Here is a 25121-nt window from a genome sequence, read left to right on the forward strand (position 1 = left end):
CCTCAGGAGCCATGTTTGCTGAGGTCAACCCCCAAAACAGAAATCCCAAACCAGCCCCCTCAGCAGCCCACGAACAACTCGCAGGGCCCCCACCCTGCCCCTCCCCGCAGGCAGGGCGGCCTCCCCCCGCGGCGGGGGCCGCTCCTCCCCGCGGCGCCGCCGGGGCCGGCGAGTCAGCTGACGGCAGCGGCGGTTTCCAGCATGGCCGCCCGGCCGGGGCGGCTGCCGGCAGGGCTGGGGCGGCGGAGGGGCGCGGCGGAGGCCTGGATCCTGCTTCTCCTCTGGTTCGCGGGTGCAGCCGTGGAAGGAGCGGCGGGCACGGAGCCGCCGCTCAAGTGCGACGAGCTGAGGCTGGGGCAATATCCTGAGCGCGGCCGGGGCCGGGGCCGGGGCCGGGGCGGGCGGCGGGGGCTCGGTTGCTATGGCGATGGGGCCCGGGAGGGCGGAGGGGCCGGCGGCGCCTGGCCCCGGGCCCGGTTTGCCTGAGCGGGGGCCGGTTACCCAGCCGCCTCGGGCGGAGGGGAAGGGGGAAGTGGAGGGTGCGAGGAGCCTGACAGGGAGGGGGCTGCCCGGCCGCCTCGGGTGTCAGAGCAAGCCTCGGGTCTGGAGCCCCGAGGGGGCCTCAGCTGGAAGGAGCAGGAGAGGGTACGTCTGCAGCGGCGCAGGTTTATTTTGGGGGTGGTACAGTCTGTGCCCGTGTGCAGGTTTGGGGTGTCTCTGATTTTCAAAGAGAAGATCCCACGGGATGAGAGACCCCGCTCCCGCACCCCTCCACCTTCTTATTTTTTGCAGGACACTGGAGTGAGACACGGTGGCTTTGCAAAACGTTCAGTCTTCCTGCACAGTCCGAAGGAGCGGGGTGCAGGTGTTATAAACTCTAGCTGCGAGGCTCCTGACTCTCCAAAGGCTCGTCAGGCCTTCCCCAGAAAATGTTTGTTGATGGTAGCTGACAGTTATTGATGTAGCTGCAGATCAAAAGTGTCAGGAGAGCAAATCTTGGAAAAGTTAACTTCATCTCCTGCTTTACTTGGCCATGGGAGTTCAGACCTCTGGAAATAAGTTCCTGCTCAGGTTTTTTCTAGTCCAAATTCCTGGAGTTTCAGATGTTAATTTTTAGGTGTTCTTTTAATTTTGTATGTTACTGTAGGTTTAATCTTCTCAACCAAATGCCTCAATTTAAAGGTACTCTGATATTGAAATAAGGGAAAAAGACTAGATTAGGCGTGCTACCTTGTTGCCTTGAAAGACAGAGGCCGTGACTGATAAATATTGTAGTTCCTTTAGGTAGTGCTGACTGCAGCACTAATTAAACGTGGAGCTTATGCAATATATTGGTGTATTAAATTGGATTAGCAGATTTGCTGTATGGTAATGTGCTGTTCCTATTTTGGGGGATGGGTAGGAAGGAAAACTAACATCAAGGTGCATCTTAAATCCTCAGGGTTTAAAGAGGGTGGAATAAATTACTGTTAAGCCCGTTGTAGTGTTTCATATGAAAAATGTTTTCCTCAATTACCTGAACATATATGTGCGATGAGCCTAAAATAGATAATAGTACACAAGAACCAATGAATTGTACAAATCACACAGCATATGGTAAGGATTTCTAACCTATATTGACAGTAGCTACATTTTCCAAGGAAGTGTTCAATTTATGCATTTGTGTATCTGCTAGATGAGCTTTATAAAACATGGGATTAGTGATATCATTAGTATGAAAGCCTAAAACACTTGTGTGGATTGGATGCTTTACTAAAAATGAATAAATAGATTGTCTCTGGTTGGTACATTTGTAAGTGAGGTTTCTGGTAAATCTCTTCAATATATGTTATATCCTCTAGGCTCTGTCCTGCACTACTGTGATTAAAACAAATAATTCCTGTCATACTGATTTTGCCTATACTTATTAGAAGAATTGACATGTGACAGAACAGCCTTCCAAATCTTCTATTTTTTTGAATTTTTTTTAAGGAAACATGGTGCCTTCCATCATCAGGAGTTTTTGGTGCCATGAGGCTCTGTTTTGAAAGCACTTACATTTATTTTGATGTTAAGTTCTGATGTACTTTGGAGTGCAACAGAAAAATGCTTAAATTGATCACTTGATTTACTACATATGTTTAGCTTTTCTGATGTTCTCAGGCATTGAAATAAATAGTCTCTGTGTTAGCTAATAGCGCAACCATTTTATTTATGTGCACTCATGTTTAAAATACATGTGTATGCTTGTTGTCTTTCATATTTTGTTTTCCATAAATGCTGAATAATTTTCTTCACTGGGATGCTCAGGGATAGTGAAGGTTTTCCAAATACTTCAGAGACTGCATGAAAGTACTGTCCAAAATGGGTCCTTTTTTAAGTTATTCAGTCCTTTACACCATCTTTGACATCATGTCCTGGATTATAAACGTCCAGTCAGCGAGCAGAAAGAATATTCTGTAGTTTGAGATTGATCACGACTCAAATTTTTAGTTGTCTAACCAGTTACCATGTGATTGTATTTAATATACTATACATTTGAACAGGAGATAAGCTTCAAAGTGGGGAAAGTCGCTAAATTAATTAATGTTGTTTTCTGTGTCTGTATAGAGTGTTTTACACACATAGCAGTTTTTAGGTTGTCCCCACAGTATTTGAGTCGCTTCCTGTTTCAGTATTAGCTAAGCAATAAAAAGTTAATCTTCTGGATCATGCTTGAAGCACTAGCGTTTCTGAACACCTTTCTGGAATCCGTCACCCAAACAAATAGGGGTTTAATTCAAAGCATCCAAGTGGTCTCATTGAGTAGCAGATTTCAAGTCTTACTGGCATGACATCAACAGGAAAACTGTGGCCTTTCCTATATCAATATATTTAAACTGCTGTGGGTTTCTTCTAAATAAAAGAAAGCACTGCATTCTTTGCTTAATTTTTTTTACGAGAAAGAATGTAGTTTTTTGTAATTGTCTTAGATTAGGCACATTGATGAGTAACATCCATGTAGGACTTTACAGCAGTTAAGTCCAGACATAGCTCATATTTTTTGGCTGTTACTGATACTGATGGCCTGAAATTCTTTTTTTTTCTTTTTTTTTTGGTCCCTATGCAACATGGATAGATATATAAAAAAAAAAAAGTCCAAATCCTAGTCTTCTTGCCTGTGGGTATGATTGGAAAATCTGGAAAGAAATGTTGAACCTGGCTTGCTATTTTGTTGGAACCAACCAACAGAACTCACAAATACTGAAAACTGATAGAAAATGGGAAAAGGACTGGGATTTTTCCCTTTAAAACAACAGACTTCAACAGTGGAGAGTGACTAGTATTCTGGTAACACATTGCAAACTTTTAGCAGATGTCACTTTCTGCTGTGGTTTCCACTTTGGTCCTCTTAAGAGTCAAGCTTTAGCTTAGAGTAATAGAACAATTTGGGTTGAAAGAGACCTTAGGAAGTCATATAGTCCAACCTCCTGCTCAAAGCAGCATTGGCACTGAATTCAGACCAGGTTGCTCAGGGCTTTGTGCATCTTGAAAACCTCCAAGGATGGTGATGGCACCACCTCTCTGGGCAACATGTTCCAATGTTTCACTGTTCTCATGATGAAAATGTTTTCTGTATGTCAGGTTCGGATTTCCCATTGACTCATAATGGAGCCAAAATGGAAATTAGAACAGAATTAGGGCATCGATTAGGTTTGTATATTTTGCTTACTATGTATCATGCAAAAAGACAAGTTAGTCATAGGACTGGCTTAAACAAATATTTTTTTAAAAAAAGTAATATGTCTGTGTGTACTGTGCTGTGTATCAGGAGTTTTGCACAGTATAACTTCGTTTGTATATTTCACTTGTGTCTTCTCAGAAAAACACTACAGTACCCAATTGGTTACTGCTTAATTTCAAATAATTTTTTTTGTCCTCAGTTCAATGCCTGCCAGCACCAAATATTACTTGCAAAGATCACCTTGGCATAGAAAAAGTCTTTACGGGACATGAAGTTGGATTTTACAAGCCTATTGCATGTCGCAATGTGTAAGTACACTATTATTTTTTGTAATAATTGGTCTTTGTTTTCATATTGAAGTTTTTCTAAAATAGTATGATGTGTTGACAGAAGGAAAAAGAGAAGTAAGGTAAAATCATAGACATGTTGCCCAGTACTTAATCCTCTAATAAACACTATAAGTAGGATAAGGATACAACATGCATCTTTATAAGTAAATCTGTCTCAGCCATGGACACATTTTTCTTTGTTTAGTTATGTTTGTGTCTTTGCTTTACAATAGTATTTTACCTTTGCTTTACTTAGTACTTTACCCTGGCAAAAATTTGCCCCATATGCTAAGGCTACATTTCACATATGCTTAAAATCTGCACAGCTGCTGAAAGGAGCTATCTGGGGACAGCTCTCCATCCCTTCCCCTGACATACCTCACTATATACTGAATCAGGGAACTGCTCTGGATTTGAACTAACTTGGATCAGTTCCCCAATTTGAGTCACAGTACAGTCACTTCAAGTGCTTGTGCCAGCACAAGGATGAGGGCAAATCAAGGATAAGAGAGAGTGGAGAAAGGAGGGCTGGACTAGGCTGCTCTGTTCAGTGGCAGTACTGGTTCACGCTAGTTTAAAGTGTGCCTGTAGCTGCAGCTGAAGTTGTAGTATACATGAACATTGGGGGAGCTTAAGACTCTTTCCAGTTTCTCAAAAAATCTCTTTAAGAGGATCTGTTCTCTATTTTTAAACAACCTTTGTATTAATCAAGTCCTCTGTGTCTTTTAAGAACCTGTTTCTGAAACATGAAAATGATGGACCTCGTTTTTCTAAAGCACGTTGTGCGCAATGGAGAGCTCCAGATACCAATAAATGTTCCAACTGGCCAATGCTAATGATCAGCGAACACCTGTCAGTACCATTTGTTTCTCCTTTTTGTGGGATTCACGCAGGAGCCTTTTTTGTCCTACTGGAATCTTTGGAAATTAAAACTCCACTAATATTCGCTGGGTATTCCATATCACACTAGTGGGCAAATAACTCTGATGTGATACTTACTGCTCAATAATTTGCCTAACTCAGAAGTACAGCTCTGCCTCTTAGTTTCATAAATATTTTCTCTGTATTTAGTCTTCTCAACAGTCAAAGCTCAGCAAATTGAAGAAAGCATATTATTACATCTAATCAAATTTAAATGCTAGCAAACTAGACTTCAGTCACATTTTTGTCCAGAAGCAATTGCGTTTCAACCCCATCTGTGATAGGGACTGAGAATAAGATGAGCTATACTAGTTCGATAAAATTCCTTCCTCTTTGGAGTAGACAGTAATTCTTATTTTCGAGTTTTTTGTATGTGTATGTTTTTGGTTTAATATATTTTCTAGAAACATTTTTAAGATGTAGTTTTTCTTTACATTTATTAATTAAAAAAACAAATCTATGTAGGCAGAAAAATTTCATCCTTCTTATGGTCTATTACTTAATTGTGACTATTATTTATGATGAAATAATCAACAGTTACACTACCAAAAGAACTTGCTGTGGCTTTTCCAGTCCCATGACTACTAGTGTGGCACAAGGGGAAGACAACCCTTTATGGGCTTGCTGAAAACTCCAGTAAAATACAACTGTAAATGTAGAAAGAGTTATGCAAGCATGCCCTTGATAAAGCCCCAAAGCGAGTTAAAAATGGCAGCAGGATTAATATTACCATCCTTCATATGCACACTTATTTAAAAAGTGGCCTAATCACTGATCATTATATGAGCCTTTTATAAGGCATTTTGAACATTACCTAACTGTTAGAAACATTATTTTAAGCAGGAATCTCCAGCTTGATACTACAACAATAGGCCTGCCCTTTCTACTGCTTTTTGGAGATTTTCCAGCATCTTATCTGAGTTTTGATGGAAACTGTAACTGTCTTCTGGCAGAAATAACTGCCCATCATTTAACCAGAAAATTGGTTTGAGAGGGCATCTTCCCATAGCAGGATTGTCCTAGCATGGGGACAGCAGGTTAATCTCTATCCCTAGCTTTTGGAAGGAGGAAATCAGCAAGTTGTCCTTAGCCAAAACTGTAATTTAACAACAGTCCAGATAACAGTTCTGGGATCCATTTATTTTAGAGCAAGACGAGGAGGTATTGTATGTTTGTCTAAGTGGATGTGTTCAAGTCGCTCCTAGTATTGGTTCAAGGAAAAGCTTGTAAATGCTAATAAGATTGCTCCAGCAAAGAAGTACTGGGAGTCAGGATTGCTTTGGTTTGGTTTTAATTTGATGTTTTGGAGGTAGATTTTTTTGCCAAATTCTAGAATTCCCCAAATTGGCACTCTGTCATGTATTGTGCTTAATATGTGCAGGCCCTGATTCTGCAGACTTGAAATGTCTATTGGTCAAGTATTGCCATTCCAAGGCAAGGAGTCCATCAAATGGTAGACTGTGAAATTCATGAAGTTCAGCATGGACAGGTCTTTGAGCAGTGCTAAGAGACCCTGAAAGAGCACAGAAACCACTGTGACCTACAGCAGTACCTGCATATTATCAACTGGTGTGGGAGGGCTGGAAGAAAAAGTTTTTAACATGGCAGCTGGAAGAAATGTACGCAGAAAAAAATAAAGATTGGATGAGGTGGAGAAGCAAGAAAAATTCAGAAGAGCAACTGAAAAGAAATCACATCTTCTACTCAATTGTAGAAATTCCTTTAGGTGCCTGGGATGTGTTATTTTCCTACTTGTTGGTTTAGTCTTCAGTGCATATATTTATCTGTAAGAGTGAATAAGGCAAAGGAAATACAAGAGTGGATGCAGCCTTCTTACAGTGTTAACATGCTTCCACTTCATACCAGATTTCTTCTGCCCATCAGTTTGATGTTGACTAGGTTGCAGACTGTTCTGCTTTTAAAAGCATCTCAGTGCATAGGCAAGTGCTCAGTTTATTACTGGTTTTGATCAGGAGCATCTCAAATTAAACTGTGTTCCCACCTTTTATGTAAGAGCTCTTTTTATGCTTTAGTGTCCTTGGAGGGTTGTTGACACTTTGTAGTTGATAAACAATTTCCAACAGTTTACCTCAACTTTTAAATAAAACTATTAGTGTTCTTTACAGTGGAAACAAGACAGTTCTAAAGATGATAATTTATGTTACATTAGGTTCCAGGAACGCCCAGTATGTTCTGTGTTGCTAATAACAAATATTGAGGTAAGAGTCATGATTTAATCACTTAATGTTGCCATTAAGTTTTAAAGTCAGTAAATCTAGATAATAAGCAAAAAGGTAGATCTTTAGTTGGCATTGAAAGTGCTTAATAAAGGTGCTTGGACCTTTCTTAGCTACTGTCTTTGCAAAACTGTGTTTTATTCAACTGTCAACCAAGAGTTTAATTTGGGTTTATTAAGTAATTGCTGGCACATAGTAGCGCATGTATCAAAACAGTGAATTATTGAATATTTTTTAAGTTCTAATTACATTTGGGTTTGCTTTTCCTTTCAGAAGCTTGCTGTTTGCCAATGCAGCAAAGGATGCAGCAAGTTCTAGTATGGATAGCTATATGTTTCTAGCTCGCTTATTAGTGTAAAGTTCACATGAGCAATGACTGAAGGTTACGGGTGGTTAGGTGGCCACATCACTCCAGCTGTTGGCAAGAATGGTGCCAATTAGTATAAAACTCAAAAAGTCTGTTGTATCTGTGTATTTTGTATGACTAACCATGGGATGCTTAACTTCAGGGTACCTTTCTACCACTGTATGTCTTTGTACCGTCAACAGTTCTTTTCATTTGTGAGTTTGTGCCTTTAGAGTGTGGTAAATGGATACATGACTTACCCTTTTTGTTGAATCCTTCCTGCAGCTTCTTCAGCCAGTGGCCATGGTTCATTTCTCCTTCAGATCTCATTGCAATTACTGTCTCTGCTGACATCTCACCTGTCTATCCTGTTCCTCTTGATTTGGCTGCGTGTGAGACTAATGCCTACAGACAGTATGCATACACCTCTTAGCTTTCTGGGGTTGTCTCAGTAGGGCTGAACTGTTAGGAAGTGCTCTGTAAAACTGGGAATGTATTAGCAACTGAATTGTGTCTCTCTTGACAAGAAATCATGATTTCATTTCAGAATAATCTGTATTCTGCAAGAGTATACTTGAGTTGCAACAGCTGAGGTTGCTTTATGGAGAATGCCTACCCAGTTTGAAAGCTCAACATTATCAATTCTGTGTCCGTTAATTGAAGATAAATAACAAGTCTGATTTTTTTTTTAAACTGAAGCAGCAGGCAAATGCATCACTACTTTAATTCTCAAAAGTATGAGTGAATATATTTTGCAGTCATTGTTTACATTACTTGTTTCTTTTGGCAGAAACGGATACTCCTACAAAGTGGCAGTGGCTCTGTCCTTATTTCTTGGATGGTTGGGAGCAGATAGATTTTATCTAGGCTATCCTGCATTAGGTAAGTTTATTTCTTATTTTTTCTTTGAGGCAAAGCTTATTGTTATGACTGAGTTGTATGTGTATACTTATATTTTGAGTAATGAAGGCTGACAGTCATAGTTTTAATGTTTACAACTAGAATCCTTACTTTATTGTCAAGTAAGATAGAATCCTGCATTATCCTCAGCCTGCTATTCTGTTGGAGTGAGTGGTGACAAATGGATATATAATTGTCCAACAGATAAAATCCTAATAAGTAAACATGATTATTGCTATTCATAGTTTTGCTGTGCGTTTGCTTTGCATAGATGTTTACCACAGCATTCTTTGTGAGGCACTGAAACAGAAGTGGTTTTGACTCATGTGCCAGCTACTTAAATGATGCTTGATTTTACCAGGAAAATAGTGGACAAACTTCATAGTAACCCTAGTGTTTTGGGATATGGAATTTATTCTGGCAAATGCATACTTTCAAGATAGCTCATAGTATTAATAACATTTCTGCAGAAGCTGGGACCTTTAATAAGACTTACCTCTGGTTAGTGTTTTTAGGACCTGATTCCCAGGGTGATGGTGCCACTGGCTTTTAAATAATGGAAATACCTTAGTATGTTAGAACTCCTTTCACTGGCTTTGTCTCTGAGCTGGACAAATGGAGTAAATTTAAGTCTAGATAGCATGGAGCAATGAATTGGAAAAAGCTGTACATGTTACTGTCACTTCAGCTAGGAGTTTTGAGTTTCTGCCCATTAAATGCAAACCCTTGTTTTTTAATAACATAATCTGTTCTTCTCAATAATCTTGTGTTAACATTTGTGTCTTTTTTTCCTTGAGATTCTATAATTAGCACTTACTTTGTCCCTCTGTTTCACAAAAAGATACATTTTTGGAAGTGGTCAATAAGGTGCACCTTTTTGTTATAGCATTGGATTTGGAATAATAATTTGCAGTAATTATTTTGTAATATATTGTAGTAATGCACATTTATAAATCCTCCATTCTTATATAGAAGGTCTTTATGGCTCATGCTTGTTAACCCTACTGAAATATACTGTAGCCAGTAACCAAAGTTAAAAGACTTAAAATTAAACTCTTCCAAAGTCCAGTTTTCAAGCTTTTGAAAGGTAAAGAAGAGAAAAGCAAATAGGTAAGAGTAGAAAAGAAAAAAAGAATAAAAATCAATAAATTGGATTCCTTGAGAGTGGCTGATTGGGGATTTTTTAAGTCATCCATGCCTTGGCAAAAAATGGTAAAGAAAGGTAATAGCATTGAAATATTTTGTGCAAGCGTAATGAAGGCTGTAAATGCTCTTTGGTTTATTTTTTTCCTTCTCTTTTGCTTAAAGAGAGCACAAATACAAACAAGCTATTGAATATGAAGAAATCGGGAATGCAACCTCTTCCTCTCCCACACACTGTGAACTAAACCATAAGTTATTACTGCGTAAGAGCACTATTTTTTCCCTCCATGCTTTAGAGAGTTTGTTTTCTCAGTGTGATCTGCTTGTGGGGAGGGAAGTGAGGAGGAAGAAAAAAATTAACTTTACCCTGCACTCCAGAAACATACGCCAGGTTCAGAAACAGTTCTTCTACATCCAGTAACATAATGGAGCAGCCAGTTCCTCAAGTAAACTGGAGCTGCTGCTGGAACCAGCAACGGTAAGAGAACTGCTGGGTTCCTAAAATGCCAACTGGCAGTGAGGTCCAGGACCAGAGCTTGAGAGGAGATGGTATGAGGAGCGTCATAAATAAGTATCTTAAATGGTGACTGCACTTGGTGCAGGTAATAACAAAGTAAACTGTTCACCAGAGTTTGACATTATTTAATCATCTTAACTGTTGTTTCCTAAGGCTAGCATTTCTTTAGCGGGCTGTTTCCCTTATGTTTTGTTACGCTACTGCCAGTGCTGATACCCAGGCTAACTATGTGTGGCTGCTGCAGGTCTCGCACATCAGCCACTGGGAACAAGTTGTTTTAAACAATGACATACTTAGTTTTTTGCACATTTAAGTGTCACCAGTTTAGTTGTGATACCCATATAGGCTTTTCTTCTAATCAGCTGAAAGTCCGTCCTGCTACTACTCTTTCATCTTCGTGGTCATTAGGTGTATTTACCCTGTTCTCTCTGACTACTGTGTTGTTCCATGGAGCGATTATAAACCGTCTCCTTGGAGTTTATAAATCAGGCGAGTTTCATCTTGTCAACTATGGGAGCTATATCCAGACAGTGTGACGCTCTTCCTGCAGTGTGCATGCCGTTACTCCCCCACTCTCCTCCATATGCAGCCTCATAAACAGGGCATGGGGGAGAGGAGGTGGTATGCAGGACAGATCGCTGCTTCTGAGAGAGGGGGAGCGCAAAGGAGGAGGCAGAGGTCAGGAGACCTTCAGGTGTTTGACCGAGAGCAGGCTCGTTCTTTGGAAAACCGCTGCGTGGTTTCGCTAGCAGGTATTGTGCAGCACAGCACAACTTGTGGCTGCGGGGAAGAGGTGTTCTGGGATGCCACACTGGCTGATGTTATCTACGTGCTTTCTCTCTTGCCTCAGAAGTGTGCTGGCCCCTGTAAGCACAGTAAGGATATGCTTTTTAGCAGGGAACTGTGTTTTCCCTGTACAGCATAGCCTACAACTGCCTTAAATGCAACAGATATGCATTCCTCTTCATACTGTCTATGCTTGGGTAAAGAGACAAATGTCTTCACAATGAGTATCTCATTCTCAAAATAACCTAGATGTTTGCCTAGCTCAGCTGAAGTATTACTTAGAATATATATAGTACTCATTGTATTATATTCATGGTACAAGAAACTACTGATATTAAAAAAAAAAAAAAATTAAGACAACCTCCTTCTTCAGAAGGCATTTTCCAAATGAAGTCTGCCTTGCATGGCAACTTCCAATGAAACATTTATCTGTTAGTTGCTATTCCCATATATTTTCTATTAATCTTTCATTTATTCATACAAAAAATAACATTTTTGAATACTGGTTAAAAGGAAGTGTTTATATATATTCAAAATAAATTCCTATTTCAGCAAAAATATAAAAATGATACAAAGGATTGTTCTCCAAAGTAGCGTGTTCTGAAAATCAAATCAGTATGTGCTGCAACTCATGAGATAGTAGAAAGTTGCTTTCTCTTCATAAGTAAGTTTTGCAGCTCAAGTTGGGATTTTTTCTGTCTGTGCCTCAGTCGAAGAAAGAAAAATTTCCAGTAACTTGGTTATCAACTTTTGCCTTTCCTTGTTTAAGAATATTTATCTGTTAAAAAAATAAATTGTTAATGTTTAAAATCTTTAAAGTGTACTCCGGATGTAGGAATATGAATATGCGGTTTGGTTTTTTTCCCTGATAATTAAAGATCGTTAACTTTAGGTCTGTTTCTAGGTGTGGGGGTGTGTGTATGGTTTTGTTTGTTTGGGGGGTTTTTTGTGGATAGGGAGAGAGTTGGGATGTGATTGCCACCAGAAACCTATGAACTTCATAGTGACTGGCTTAAAGCTACAGTTAAATTTTATTTTCCTTTTTTAGGTTTGTTAAAGTTCTGCACTGTAGGATTTTGTGGAATTGGTAGCCTAATTGATTTCATACTTATTTCAATGCAGGTAAGTCAGGGCTTTCGAAACAAGATACAAATCTGTGTTTGTTAAAGCTTTGATTTGATTGCTAATTATTTGTTAGCATTTTAGCCTTAAGAACCTTTGTGTATTGAAAAATAAAGGCATTTATTTTAGCTCTGTTTGTAGATTGATGTTGTGGATAGGAGAATATGGATACAAAATATCTATATATTTGTTGTTTGAATTAAAAATCAGATTAGCTATCTATAAATACTCGTAATGAATAGCTTAGAAGCTATAACACCATAAATTCACTTTGTCAGAACCTATGAGCTCTTTATGTGACTTTGTCAGAACCTATGAGCTCTTTATGTGACACAGAGTGTTGGACTTTGCATGAGATACCCTGCTGTTCCCAGAATCCTGAAGTTCTGCGTTTGCACGTACTTTATACTGGTGGGCCCATCATCTGGGGTGTCCATGCATTGTGTAGGAGAGAAGACATTGCCACTTTTTTTTTCTGCCTCTCCTCCAAATACAAGTCCCATATCACCTGAGAGCTGTGACTGTAGGATTCATGATGGTTAAATCCCCAGCTGGGCTGACATCTTGTGCCATCATGAAATTGCCAAACTGTCTTATTCTACAGTGCATCCATTTAGCATGAATTACAAATTGCCTGCGATGAACTTAAAATGTATTGCGGATACAGAAATAGTTTATATGGGTTTATAGAAAAACATTTTTAAAGTATACATCTTTGTATATACGTCTTTTAAAGTATATACATTCTCAAATTCCTTTCTATGCTATTGGAGTGATCTTGCCTCAGATCACTTACAGATACAGTTGAGAGTATCTTTCATCTCTCCTTATTCATCTCCCTGGTGACCCCACATCAATTTAGCATTTCCAGAACAAAAAAGCCGTGATCTTCTCTCCTTCTCTCCATTCCTTACCTGTGCAGTATTTCAAAGATACTTGTCATCAACCTAATTCTCTCCTGCCTACCCTCCTTTGTTCAAGAAAAGTGGTTTGGATCCCACTCATTTGTTAGCCTGATTTTGTGACTCAAATCCTCATCGGCTTAACCTAGTACCAGTGCCTGGCTGTGTAATTTGGTTGATTAGAAGCCCTAGGGAAATGTTCCTTCTGAGACAGTGCTTGCTAAAATAGTTAAACTACAGCATAACTTCAAAATAAATCTAGTTTCTGTTTGACTAATTAAGCATGACTAATTTTATGATGGGAAAATTAGCAGTAATTGAGACATTAGCACAAAGTGTATATTTCACTTCATATTGAAAAGTCTTGGTTCTTTTTCTCTTGTAGATCGTTGGACCTTCCGATGGCTCTAGTTATATTATAGATTACTATGGAGCAAGGCTTACACGGCTCACTATTACCAATGCAACATTCAGGAAAATGCAGACCTATCCTTAACCCTGGCAGTAAGTGTCACAAATGCATAGATGCATTTTATTTTTACAGATGGATCCAGTCGTCCACTGAAATTGCTGATGACTTATTAATTACACTTCATCAGAACTGAATATTAAATGTCCATTGAACAAAGGTGATACAATATGAAAATTCCTCAAGTGAATGAGTTTACCTCAAAGGCGCCACGTTTCTTCGCGACTGCTCTATTTCTGTGAGCACATAGTTTGTTGCTAAGTTGTACCATTTGTGAAAGGTGCAGACTCAGACTTTTGCAATTTGCACTGATGCTGTTCTGTGTCTGTAAGTATAATTTAGAGTGTTGTAGAGAGGTGGAGAAAGAGTTGTTCAGAACAACTATGCTGATCTTTAGTCCATTGAAATTGATGAGAGTTTTAGCATGGATGGGCCAGGATTACACTTGGGGTCTGTCTTCATAACTATGTGTGGCAGTTTGTAAGGGAACTTAAATATCCCAGACCACAGAAACTGCCTTTCTTTCTACCCTCTTAGTTAAAATCCAGATGTCCCTAAATCTTGTGCTGGTGTATCCTGTGAAATTCTATGAATTGAAATAATGATTTCTGTAAAGCTTAAAGACAAATTTTGGTCAAGTTGCAAAATTTGGTCAGTGCTGATCAACAGTAGAAATATGGATGCATAAAAAATAGAACCGTAGATGACACATCACAAAAAAGGAGGGTGGATGTTGGGGTGCCCTGAGGCTAGAATAGGAAATAATCATTCTGCTTGTTTTGATTTGGTTTTTTCCCCTCCCTTGCAACCATCCATAGTGAAATTCATACCTTCTTTTTCTGAAAAGAAATGGGTGCATGTGTTTTACAGCTACAGAATGTCAAAAAAGTGAATTCTTTGTATTAATAAAGCCCTTAAAAGGTTCTTATTCTAGATCAGTTGTGTTTCAGTGAAATAAATTCTGTGTCCTTCAAAACTGTTTCACCAAAGTCTTTAGGACAACCAAGATTTACCTAGATGTTCCTTTAAAGAAAAGTATATACACACAGGGACAGAAAACATGTCAACGGAATCTTCATGGTTTTTGACCAATTTTAAACATTCCCTTCACATTCTAGTGAAAACCGGCAGTAACTGAGTGAGAAATCAACGTGATATAAACTTTAGTGTAGATTTTTAAAAAAAATTTGGGGTCTTCTTTTGTTTTTCAGATGAAACTTTCAAAATGTTATTAATGTGTCCATGAACGGTATTTTTAAGGGAATTACAAAAAATGAGATTCCTAAGTTGACTTTTAAAAGTGCAATTTGTGGTTTTTTAGTCTCTTTTAAACCTACATTAAGACTGGTGGTGCACAGAAAGCTTTGTAAAGAAAACTTCTTTTTTTCCAAATCGGCGTAACCTGCCATATCATGTAATGAGAATAAACCACAAGGAATACATTGTGCTTAACATTAATTCTTTTCTTCATGCAAGAAAGACATAGTTTTGGAATACTTGCTAACATGAGTTTTACTTGTGGGTTCAAAGAGACAAGAAAACTCTGTTAGCTTCGTTCTCTTGCCTGATATTGTTGCATCTCCCTTTTGTCTCTCTTTCACCAAACGCTCTTCGTGCATGTCAGTTTTGTTTCCAGAAATACTTTCAAAAACAGACAGGAAGTGGATGGAAAATAAACGTTTGAATCAAATAAAATCTCATGGCTAAGATCATCCTGTGACATGTCTGCTTTTTGTTTTTTAAGCCTGAAGCTGATAATATAGCCGTGAAAATAGGAAGATACCATGGACATTATAATAAAAAAATAGCCTTGGGCAACTCCTCACACAAGATTTCATTCTGAAATGTATCTCCATGTGTACAAGCAGCAGAGGGCTTGACTTAATGATTTCAGCAGTCCATCTTGTGCTTCATTATCCGTAAAAGAATACAGGAGCTATTTTGTGTGAATCAGATGAAAATATGATTAGTTATGAGGTCCATCAGATAGTTTGTTAATCCCAGAAACCAAGTAGCCAGCAGAGAGAAAGATTTGTTATTCCAAGTTACGTAGAAACAGAAGACGTGTGTCAACCGATCCAGGAAATAAAAACTGCTGTGGGATTCTTTCATCTGGTTTATGATACCAGTGCATGCTCCTGTCAGGACTGCACTCCTTTGTCATAGCAGTCAGAACGAAGCCTCGGGTGACCAGACAGCAATATTTCGATCCTTAGCAAAATTTTATTTCTCTTCCCTTTAGATGGTATTCCACTTGATCCTCTATCTTGTACTAACAACTTTCCACTTCTTTCACAACCCTGTCCTTTGTCTGTAAAGCCTTTTAGAAATTAGTGCCACGGATGGCATAACCTTTGTAACTTGTATTGGATACTGTTGGAATTATGTTCTATATCTGAACACACATATCTGCGTTTCTATATGCTTGTTTAGTTGCCTAGCTGAAGTTTAGAGAGGGTTAACAGAGTAAGCAGATAGTACTGCAGGGCCAGTAGAGAGTTAGTGAGGTCTTTGTTTTCATCTTGTAATTGTCAGATATGGCATGTTTACCATAAGGGCTGTGAAAAGTGTGATGCAAGATGTAAAGCTGTCCCACTGTGTTAATAATAAATTGGCTACAGTAATATTTATCAAAATGTCTGTCCTATGATGATTTTCTGTGTTGTTGCCTGCTTTAGCTTTCTCCTGTCAATCAAGTTGTCCATCCTAGTGTCTCTGTAGTTCTGATTGCTCTGACTGCACTGGAATAATCTTCTCTCTGGATTGTTTTCCCAAAAACAGTTGCAAAGCGATAAAAATAATTAGACAGTGTACTATGTCATCCTCCTGCCTCGTTCCCAGATAAAATGATATCTGCTGGCCTTGCAGATATTCAGGAATCCTTTTAACTCTCCAACAAGACAGACAAGTATTATTCTGTATCTGTAAAAATAAAGATAATAAGAAGTAAAGGCCAGAGTTTAAAAAAAAGAATTTGAAGTGCCTAGCCTTTAAAACCCTGTATAAAGCTATTCACTGAAGATGCTGCAGATCCATGCCCGGAGTTAAATCCAAATCTCCCCTAAGTACCAGTGCAGTTCAGTCATTGCAAAAATGACTCCATGAACCTGTCCTCTTTTTTTTCCTTTTTTTTTTTTAATGTCCATTTTTGGATTTTCTGCAATGTGTTTAACCATGATCTGAAAAAGCAGTAGCTGGTAGAAACATTCAGCTTTGGGCACTTTGCATTCACTCCCACAGTGCAAAAGTGGTTGTACTTAGGTGTGCTTACTGTATTAATAAATTACTCTGGATTGTATTTGTTCAGTTAGGTCAACCTGTGCATCTTTCACTTGTGTTTAGAGCTCGTTTTCCAAAAGAGGGGATTTAGAGATATTTTAGAACAAACTCTCTGACTAGTTCTTCCTCCTGCAATTTAAATCACAACTATGCTGTGGCAACTTCCTGTGACAGTATTTTGTTATCCTAACTGTTTCCCTCTCCGCCACCACCCACCACTTATTACATGAAGATATCACTCCTGCTTTCAGGACCTGATAACACCTTAAATGTTAGGTTTTATTATGTTTCCAAAGATGTATTACTAGTACGTCTGCCAGTAAAACTTCTCAGCTCCACAGGAAGGTCTTTGTGTTTGAAATGCTCCATTAGAATTTTTTTGGAGAACATCTGTTGTCACCCCATCAAGAATTGTTTCCCTTGTTCCTCAAGAGTATATTCAGTTATATTTGCTTGCGCAGCTATGTCTATTCAGTCTATGTTCATTCAGTCTTCTCGCATCTCTTCTCAGTGTTTTGGGGTTTTTTTATTTTTAGATTCATTAGGTGTTTAGTCCATTTCTGCACCAAGAGCCATTCCTGTTGCTTGCTCTGCAGTTTTCAAACCTGTTTCCTCCAGAAAATTATGTTGACTACAATAAGGTTGGGTGCTTAAGCACCCAGTTGGGGAAACGCCAAAGGCAAGATTTTGCAAGCATCCATACGTTTCCATTGCCTCATAGGACCATCACTAATTGTGTGATTGCCTGTTTTTCACTAATACATCATACAGTCTTTCAAACTCAGTGTCGTCTCATCCCTAACTACTTTGCCATTTTCATTATTATAAATGGTCACTATATGGCTTCTTTAAGAAATGCATCATTTTAATTCATTTAAATCATGCTTTTTAACCAGATACTATGTTCTGGATTCAACCTGCATCAGAGTCTGCCACGAGGTGAAATACAAGATATTATTCTGTTTGCATCTTCTGCCTGGATCTGAGGAGAAAAAATAGCTTAACTTTAGGCATATGCTTAAGTGTTTTGCTAGACTGAAATTTGATCAAGACTCTTCCCACTTTCTTCCTCTCAATCCATCTGTGTTACTCAGAGAACCTTTCTAATCTCTGTGAATTGTAAGAAAATCGCATTTATATGAAAACCTTAGCACTGACAATGTAAATGGCTGAGACAGCTCTATGACATCCTATGTGTCACAACTTCTTTTTTTTCACCTGAAAGCTGCTTTTTGTTTACTTTTGTTCATACATCAGCTCTGTTCATGTATCAGCTACAAGCTTTGGACACCCTGCCACAAGTTCTCAAGTACCTCTAGGAGGAGTTGGACTCTTCAGAGCTGAATCAAGTATGTAGAAATGTCACGGCATCAGATCAGGGAATCTTTTACATTTATGAAGCAAAGACACATTGGGGAGCAGTAGATGTCAATGAGAGGGGGTTGTAAGCTTCAGTTTCTGCAGAAAGTATGTCTGAAACTTAAAACCCTGTTGTCTCTTTGCCTTATGCTTCCTGAAGGTGGAGCCAAACCCCCTATCAGATCTCCAAATCTTCTGAAGTTGTTCTTTATCATACAGCAAAGACTTAGCACTCCAGTATTTTTCCTTGCACGACAGAGAAAACTGGAAAGTGGATGTGAGGATTCTCTCTGGCCAAGATGCATTTTGCCCTATGCTCACTCTCTAGACCTAAGACTGTAGCAGAGGAAAAGAAAGGAAATATAAGAATAAAAAGGGCAGTCTCAATGCTGTTTGCACCGTCTGTGATGAAGATCTAGTTCCATAAAACTCCCAACAAAAGAAAGTGTTTAAAAAATCCTGCTTGTCTCAAATACAAACTCAGGATTTCTGATTCTTACTCTTCATGCTTCATTATAATCTTGAACATACTCGTGCTTCGATAATTCTCCATTATACATTTGAATGGCTGCTTTCAAGACTGCAGTGCTCTCTCCGAGAAGCACAGTTCTCCGGCTCTGCAGATGCATATGACACAGCAGAATTTTAGGCAGTGTAAAAATTATAAAGATCAGTTTCCATTACCGTAATTACTATATAAATCCTATATTTAAGAGGCTTAGAACATGCCTATTTAACCTTGGTTTGAGCTGAGGCTTGGTCCAAGTCAGATAAGTTGAACACCAAATTTTTTTTCTTTTTTTCTTCTCTCTGCAGCATCGTAACTTAGTGGGGAGTGGGGTGGGGAGGGAGATGGATCCAGCGCATCCTCTGCACTCTGTCTCTGACAGGGTGGTGGCTGTAATCGGGCAATATACCTGTCCCCAACCAACAGCAAGACTAAATGAGATGCACATTTTGTTGCATCTGAGAAGCACCGTTTCTCCCTTGGAACCTGTGGCTGCTTCTCTTACAGAGCTGTACTCCAGAACAGGTGTGTGAGACGGCTCGGTGGCAGACGATCCACAGAGTGCAACTGGAAGGGCTTGGATAAACCGTCAGATCCTACACTCTTTGGAGGGCTGTAGCAGTAATTCCCCTCTTTTATGTCATTTGCACCACCTCGATGAAAACAAAGGGGTTGGCGGCTCTGGTGCTTCCCCTTTGGGTAGCTGAGATGGCCGGAGCTGCCTCCGGCTGCCTTTCAGGTCAAAGCATTCAAAGCTGAGAAAGAAGTTGGCGGCACCATATGCAGAGGTTGGTGATATCCTGCTCCATTGCTTAAGCATGCCAGACTCTTAGCTGTAGGCCAGAGAGCAGCTTTGATATGGATAGCCATTACTTACTCAAGAGAAAGTCTGGCACAGCATTTTCCATGTCATCCTGTTCTGCGGTGGGTGCTTTGCCCCCTAGTCAGTAGAGCCATAGGAATGATTTTATTAATGTATTCTGTTTCCTTTACACAGAGTCTTCTTCAAAGTTCCTTGGATTTACCGTGGGGAAAACATGGCAAGAACATGTAAGAGGAGATCACTGCCTGCAAAGAACTGACTGAGTGTTCACCTTGAGCCTGACGAGACTGCCCACCATATGGATTGTGTTGGCAGAGGCAGAAGCCTGGGGAGTGCAGAGGTGGGGGGTAATTTTTAGGGCTTTCATTCCATGGTCCCTTTGATTATAACCCTATTAAGAGGATGATGCATGTGACTTTTAAGTTATTTTGTTAACTAAGTGTAAGCAATGGATGTATCATGCTAACAAACATAATTGCTGGTGTGTCTAATACAGTGTGAAGGTACAGTATAGTGAATTTAAAAGGTTGTGGTAATCTAAGAATGTTAAAAGGGAAATGTGTGCCTGGGGGGTGTGGGGGTTGGAGAGAAAAACGACTTACTTGACATTCACTGTCTTCCTCCCAGCTCCTTTGCTAAAGTAGGAACAGAATCGGAACAAAAAAATGTTTGTTTTACAGCTGTACCAAGTTACGGCGTGGACTCGTGCTCCCCCCCTCCTCTCCCACTTGCATCAAGTACATCCTGTACTTTTGGCAACATGTTGACTGGATATTTAAAAGCTGTGAACTGTTCTGAAAGTTTCACATACTGGGTTATGGGCCATGTGTGTTTGATCAAAATTCAATTACTGCACTGTACCATGCTTGGAAACCTATCATCCCAAGTTATGAAGTATGACGAAATAGGCTAATCTAATTGGTTCAGTATGGGAGCAGTATCAACCAAGCTTGTTATGATAAATAGCTTCCTGTGTTAAAGGTTCTCTAGAGCTTAAGTATCTTGGCTCACCTCCCTCTACAAAATAGGAATAGTGTTCCCTGGGAACAGTTACATCACTGTCCCTCTCCTACATTCACAATTAAAGGTTTGTGGATTTTTTTTTCATCTTGCTATTCCTTGAATAGATAAACCGTGGCCATCTACCCCGTTCCCCACTTCCATCTCCTTCCCCTTTCCTCAGGTTAGGTCGTGTCATGCTAACCGTGAGGCTGCCTGTTCTGTTTCAGGGCTAGGTAAGGCAAGCTTGACCAGGATGCCAAAAGCCACCCTGGGCTGGAGGCTGGGGTTTGTGTGCTGGTGTGTCAGTACATATGACATGTCTGTATAAAGATTTGGAATTTTTGATGTTAAGTTAAATGTCGAAGCACTTTAATCTTTCTAAGCATCTAATAAAAGAACTTTTGGATAGTGAATTTCTTACCTATGGATGTGCTATTATCTTCTTGAAGCTGAAATTTTAGTTCATCAGTAGTTAAACGCAAATCCAGTGGTGCAAGTGCTGGATTATGACTAGGGAAGGACTATGTTCTAAGCCTGGATTTGTAGTCACTAAATTTGTCACTAAGACAGTGAGCTGTCTCCCATGAGATGATACTGGCTTCATGATTTTATCTGGTCCATCTTTGGCAAGAAGTACCTAGCTTGGATTTTGATGTCACAGTAAGAGACAGTGTCAAGGGAAAAAAAAATGGAAAAGTGGCTCCTTATGCTCTGGCAATTCAACTTTTTCCTTTCTTGAACCACACCCCCACGTGCTTCCTAACTCAGAAATCCTCTTCAGCCAAAATAATTGCGTGATGATCATTTTACAAAGACATAATATAGGCCTGATATTGCAAGGTCCTTTAACATTGGTGAAATTTCTCCCAAGAATAAAGTTATTTGCTTACTTAAGAGTTGGTAGAATGAGCCCTTATGTAAGTGAGTCTTCGTATTAGCCGCAAGACTGCCTAATACCTGGATTAAGCCTGTATGGTGATTAATGCCTATTTACTATATCTGTTATCTCTCTGCATTTTGCTCTTCAGCCTTGATTAAGCCCTTTGCTTTACCATTTAAAATGTCCTGCTTAACCTTCTGCTTACAAACGTACACAGTGCTGAGGTCTGCATTTTTAACTAGAACAAGTTCTACCATAAATAATAGCATTTAATTTTAAAGTGCAACAGCTACAGTCACCACTTGATTAAATGACAAAGAACAGCAATAGCAAACTGGGGAACATAGATTTTTTCACAACAAATGTCTACGTCCACGTAAGAGAAAAAATATACCTTCCTGCTGCTGATTAGCACTTTCTGTGCAGTTCTTTATTTTACATGTTTGTAGAAAATTATTACCAAAAGAGCCTAAACAGTGACTCCCTGTGATTTCCCCAAATATCTTTTGAAGGAGATAAACTAGATTAATCTCTCTTTATAAAGTTCCCACAAGAAAGCTCACAGACACAGTAGCTTTACCTTCAAAAATAGAATGTGACTGTAGGCACTTATGCTAATCTCTTTTTTGGCAAATCAGCTTTTTTGTATTGAATCTTGCTTGATTGAATAGCACTGGAGCTGCCAGAGTAAATGCTATTATCAATGTACAGTAATTAAGGAAATAGTCCTTGTCACTCCAACAGTGTCCAGGCAGTGCCTTCTGTAATAAAGTTAAATGATAAAGAAATCTCTTCAAGGTGTAGATACTGGACGGGGGAGCTCTTGACATGCAGTAAAATAACGCAGTGTAGAATTACAGGTGATGGGGAAAAGTGTAAATGCCCGTGGAATTCATGCTGAATGCATGTTTGACGCTAAATGTCTAAATAGATGCTCAGGACTAAAACACATAATTGTTTAATTTGTCATGTAATTTCCTGACCCAGGGCAGTTGAGCATCTCCCAGTCTCCACCCTTAAAAAATGTGTGTGAGGGAGAGGAGGGGGGAGACCCTTCCATCATTCAGCAACTTCAAAGATCTTTTCCCCCTTCAGGCAGCAGCCTGCACAAATGATAAACCTTGCTTTAAGATCAGCAGAGCCGGGCTCTGCCAAATCCATTTGGGGAGAGAATTTCAGTAGAAAGGACTTGTCATTCCTTCCCCCGCCCTTCCGTTTCACTTGAAACTTTACAGCCTAGCAGTACTTTGGTGGATCGCAATTGTTCCTGCAGCACCCAAAGAGAGAGATTCCCCACGGAGAGAGAGAAAAACCTTTGGACATATTCTGTATTATAACCTTATCGCTTGCACCAAGAAATGTAAAATGTAGTAAAGTAGGGTAATTCTCAGCTACCAGAAATGCCGCTTAATAAGCAGAGAACCCTGATCTCTGCTGCCGGAGTTTTCTCAATGCTTCTCAGCTGCAGCCCCACATAGAGATCATTGCAGTAAACTGCTCTGGCCTAAGACATGCTGAGGTCTGCATTTGATAGCAAAGATCTTTTGTCCAACGAAGGTACATGCAGAAGCTATGTTGTGTAATGGCCAATAAATAACAAGGGAAGGTATTTAATCAAGTGTGCCGGGAAATACTGCTCAGTAAAATTACACACATTTCAAAAGATACAGCTTGGGAAGCGAACGCTCAAAGGGATGTAAGGGAAAGGCGAAAGAGTCCATAGTGAGGCTGTTAAATTTAATCCCACTACTTGTGAGAAACACGCAGAAGGATTCTGGCCCCGGTGCTGCTTTTCCCCAGCAGCCTATGTCTTATCTAAACTCTGTATAATAATTTTCATATTTCATAAATCTGGCAGTTTTGCTTGGGCATACGTTACTGAGGATTTTAACATTCCCTGCAACACTCCCTTTTAATGCATTGACATTCTGAAGGCTGGGCATCATAACCTCTCCATTAAGTCTTTGACACAATGAAGTGTCTTCTAAATAAAATAATTCAGAGGGATTGATCCAGTGAACTTCAGGGTGCACCTTTTCAATTATTTTTTAAAGATGGAAGTGTTTTGTGCATATTGAGCGCTAGATTTGTGGGACTGGGAGGGAGGGGAGTCACATCTTGAGAGCGGACCCGAGCTCCGCTCCAGCCGGAGCTTACAGAAACGCTCGGAGAGGAGCGAGCACGCGAGCCGTCCCTGTGCTTCCAGCATGACTCTGGACTTGGCTTTGCTGGATCCGCGCCTCTTTTCTGTTGTACGTAAAACATTAATGTTCTATAGATTGTTCCAAAGGATTTGTTTTTTTACATACCCCTAGCTCGACCTTCAGAACTGTCCGCTTGAATCTGAGCAGAAGTGCTCTGGTCAGAATTAAAAAAAAATGATAGCCCAGGCAGCGGGTTTTTTTAATTGAGGCATGCCAAATACCAAAGGCAGATGCTTTTTCATTCTGTAGCTCCTGGATACGCGGTCTACTTTTTGGTTTCAAGGACAAAGGAAACACTTATCCAATTAGATGAGGCATGAGATTGTGACATATGGGCTCTTTCCTTAAATAAAAAAATGTTGGAAAAAGATATTTGACCCTAAGTCAATAAGTGCTATTAAAATAATGAATACTCCATAAATCCAACCATATATACAGCCCGTGCTCAGAGCCGCACTGTTTTTGTCACTGCGAAGGCTGCAAGACCGCCCAGGATAAAGCCCCACGCAACTCACTTGTCCAAATCGCATTTTGAAGGCCTTACTTTTAAAACAGGATATACAAAAGTGTAAGCCAATTAAACTGCGAGGCAGACCTCTGCTATCTTCTCCCGTTTGACATCTCTATCGAGTCAGCTCGGATGATATCAAACATGATCTGGTTGTCAGAACAGCTCAATTTCCCCCACGCGCTCAGCAAAGACGAGGGAATCTCTTGCTCCTCTTAGGAGGCTCGTAGGAGCCGATTTTTTAATGGGAATGTGGCTCGCCCAAGGTAATGCGGCTTTTGTCTGCTATCGGGAGGAAATGGTTAATGCTTTATACATGTCGCAACTGAATCTTAAGCGTCCTAGAAGCACACTTCAATTTCTGCACGAGGAGCATCGCGTGTCTTTGTCGGAAGCTGGATGCATCGGGGTCTGCGTCGTTTCACTCCCTGTATCTGGAGATGGGGGCAATAGTTAAACTTCAAAATAATTACAGCTCTTCTGTTTCCAGCCTCAGAACCCTGACGTGTTTACTTTAGTCTTAACAGTTTACCCGGCAGCTGGAACTGTTGACTGATAATTGCTGCGAGTTTCTGATCCTCCAGAAGAGTGAAGAGCCTCCGCCGTCCTCCGCCTATTGTTCGTACAGTTTGCTTTGCCGAAATTATTGAAATTAGTGTTATCGACACTGCGCGGAGGACTTGAGGCTCAGGTGCTGGGAATTAACGTTGCCTGTTTAATTACATCAGTTTACAATCTGATCTGCTATCTGTCCTTTTTCATATAGTGTTGCTTAAAGCGAAATTGCAACCTCTCATCAAACTGGGTGTGGGGCTGAGTGATACTGGAACAAATGGAAGTGACTGGAAAAATTGCTCTTGTTCTCCTAGCCAGGTCCAGCTGCCATTTTGATTTCTCTCCACCTTGGTGGCTGCCTCCGGACCTTCGCAGCGTTCATCTTGCCATACGCTATTGCAGAGTCATTAGTTATGTATGAGGCCTAATGAAGCCACAGACCACGGTGTTTTCGGTGACAATTCGGGATGCCTGGACCCCTGGTGATTCTGGCCAAGAAGCAGCACTCCTTGAACCCTTCCCAGCCCCAGCTGCAGTGCAGATTGGGCTGGAAGCTGCATCTGCGCCCGCTGGCGAGGTCCCAGCGAAGGGCAGTGGCAGCACCGCCGCACCGAGAGCACCGGTGCCA

At 40.1% G+C, this 25121-nt stretch overlaps 1 protein-coding gene across 3 annotated transcripts; it reads left to right on the forward strand.

The window, feature by feature from the left end:
- The first annotated feature begins 45 nt into the window (after nucleotides 1-45).
- On the forward strand, nucleotides 46-23131 carry TM2D1 (TM2 domain containing 1). Of its 3 annotated transcripts, none has more exons than XM_072869010.1 (8): nucleotides 46-359; nucleotides 1523-1596; nucleotides 3604-3672; nucleotides 3903-4011; nucleotides 8327-8418; nucleotides 11931-12004; nucleotides 13292-13410; nucleotides 15120-16148. In XM_072869010.1, the coding sequence occupies exons 1-7, from the start codon at nucleotides 202-204 to the stop codon at nucleotides 13400-13402; spliced, it is 687 nt and encodes a 228-aa protein (XP_072725111.1). In that variant the 5' UTR covers nucleotides 46-201; the 3' UTR covers nucleotides 13403-13410; nucleotides 15120-16148. The 3 variants fall into 3 exon arrangements, with proteins under 3 accessions (XP_072725111.1, XP_072725110.1, XP_072725112.1); XM_072869009.1 differs by lacking the exon at nucleotides 15120-16148 and adding an exon at nucleotides 19519-23131 and having other exon boundaries at nucleotides 54-359; XM_072869011.1 differs by lacking the exons at nucleotides 3604-3672; nucleotides 15120-16148 and adding an exon at nucleotides 19519-21212 and having other exon boundaries at nucleotides 57-359.
- Nucleotides 23132-25121: the final 1990 nt, after the last annotated feature.

This window comes from Ciconia boyciana, chromosome 7 (genome assembly GCF_034638445.1).
Source record: "Ciconia boyciana chromosome 7, ASM3463844v1, whole genome shotgun sequence".
Taxonomy (NCBI): domain Eukaryota; kingdom Metazoa; phylum Chordata; class Aves; order Ciconiiformes; family Ciconiidae; genus Ciconia; species Ciconia boyciana.

Coding starts and splice junctions, on each gene's coding strand:
- TM2D1 (XM_072869010.1), top strand. CDS start 202: ATGGCCGCCCGGCCGGGGCGGCTGCCGGCAGGGCTGGGGCGGCGGAGG. Junction 4,012..8,326: donor CCTATTGCATGTCGCAATGT/GTAAGTACACTA, acceptor TTCTTTTGGCAG/AAACGGATACTCCTACAAAG. Junction 12,005..13,291: donor TCATACTTATTTCAATGCAG/GTAAGTCAGGGC, acceptor TTTCTCTTGTAG/ATCGTTGGACCTTCCGATGG.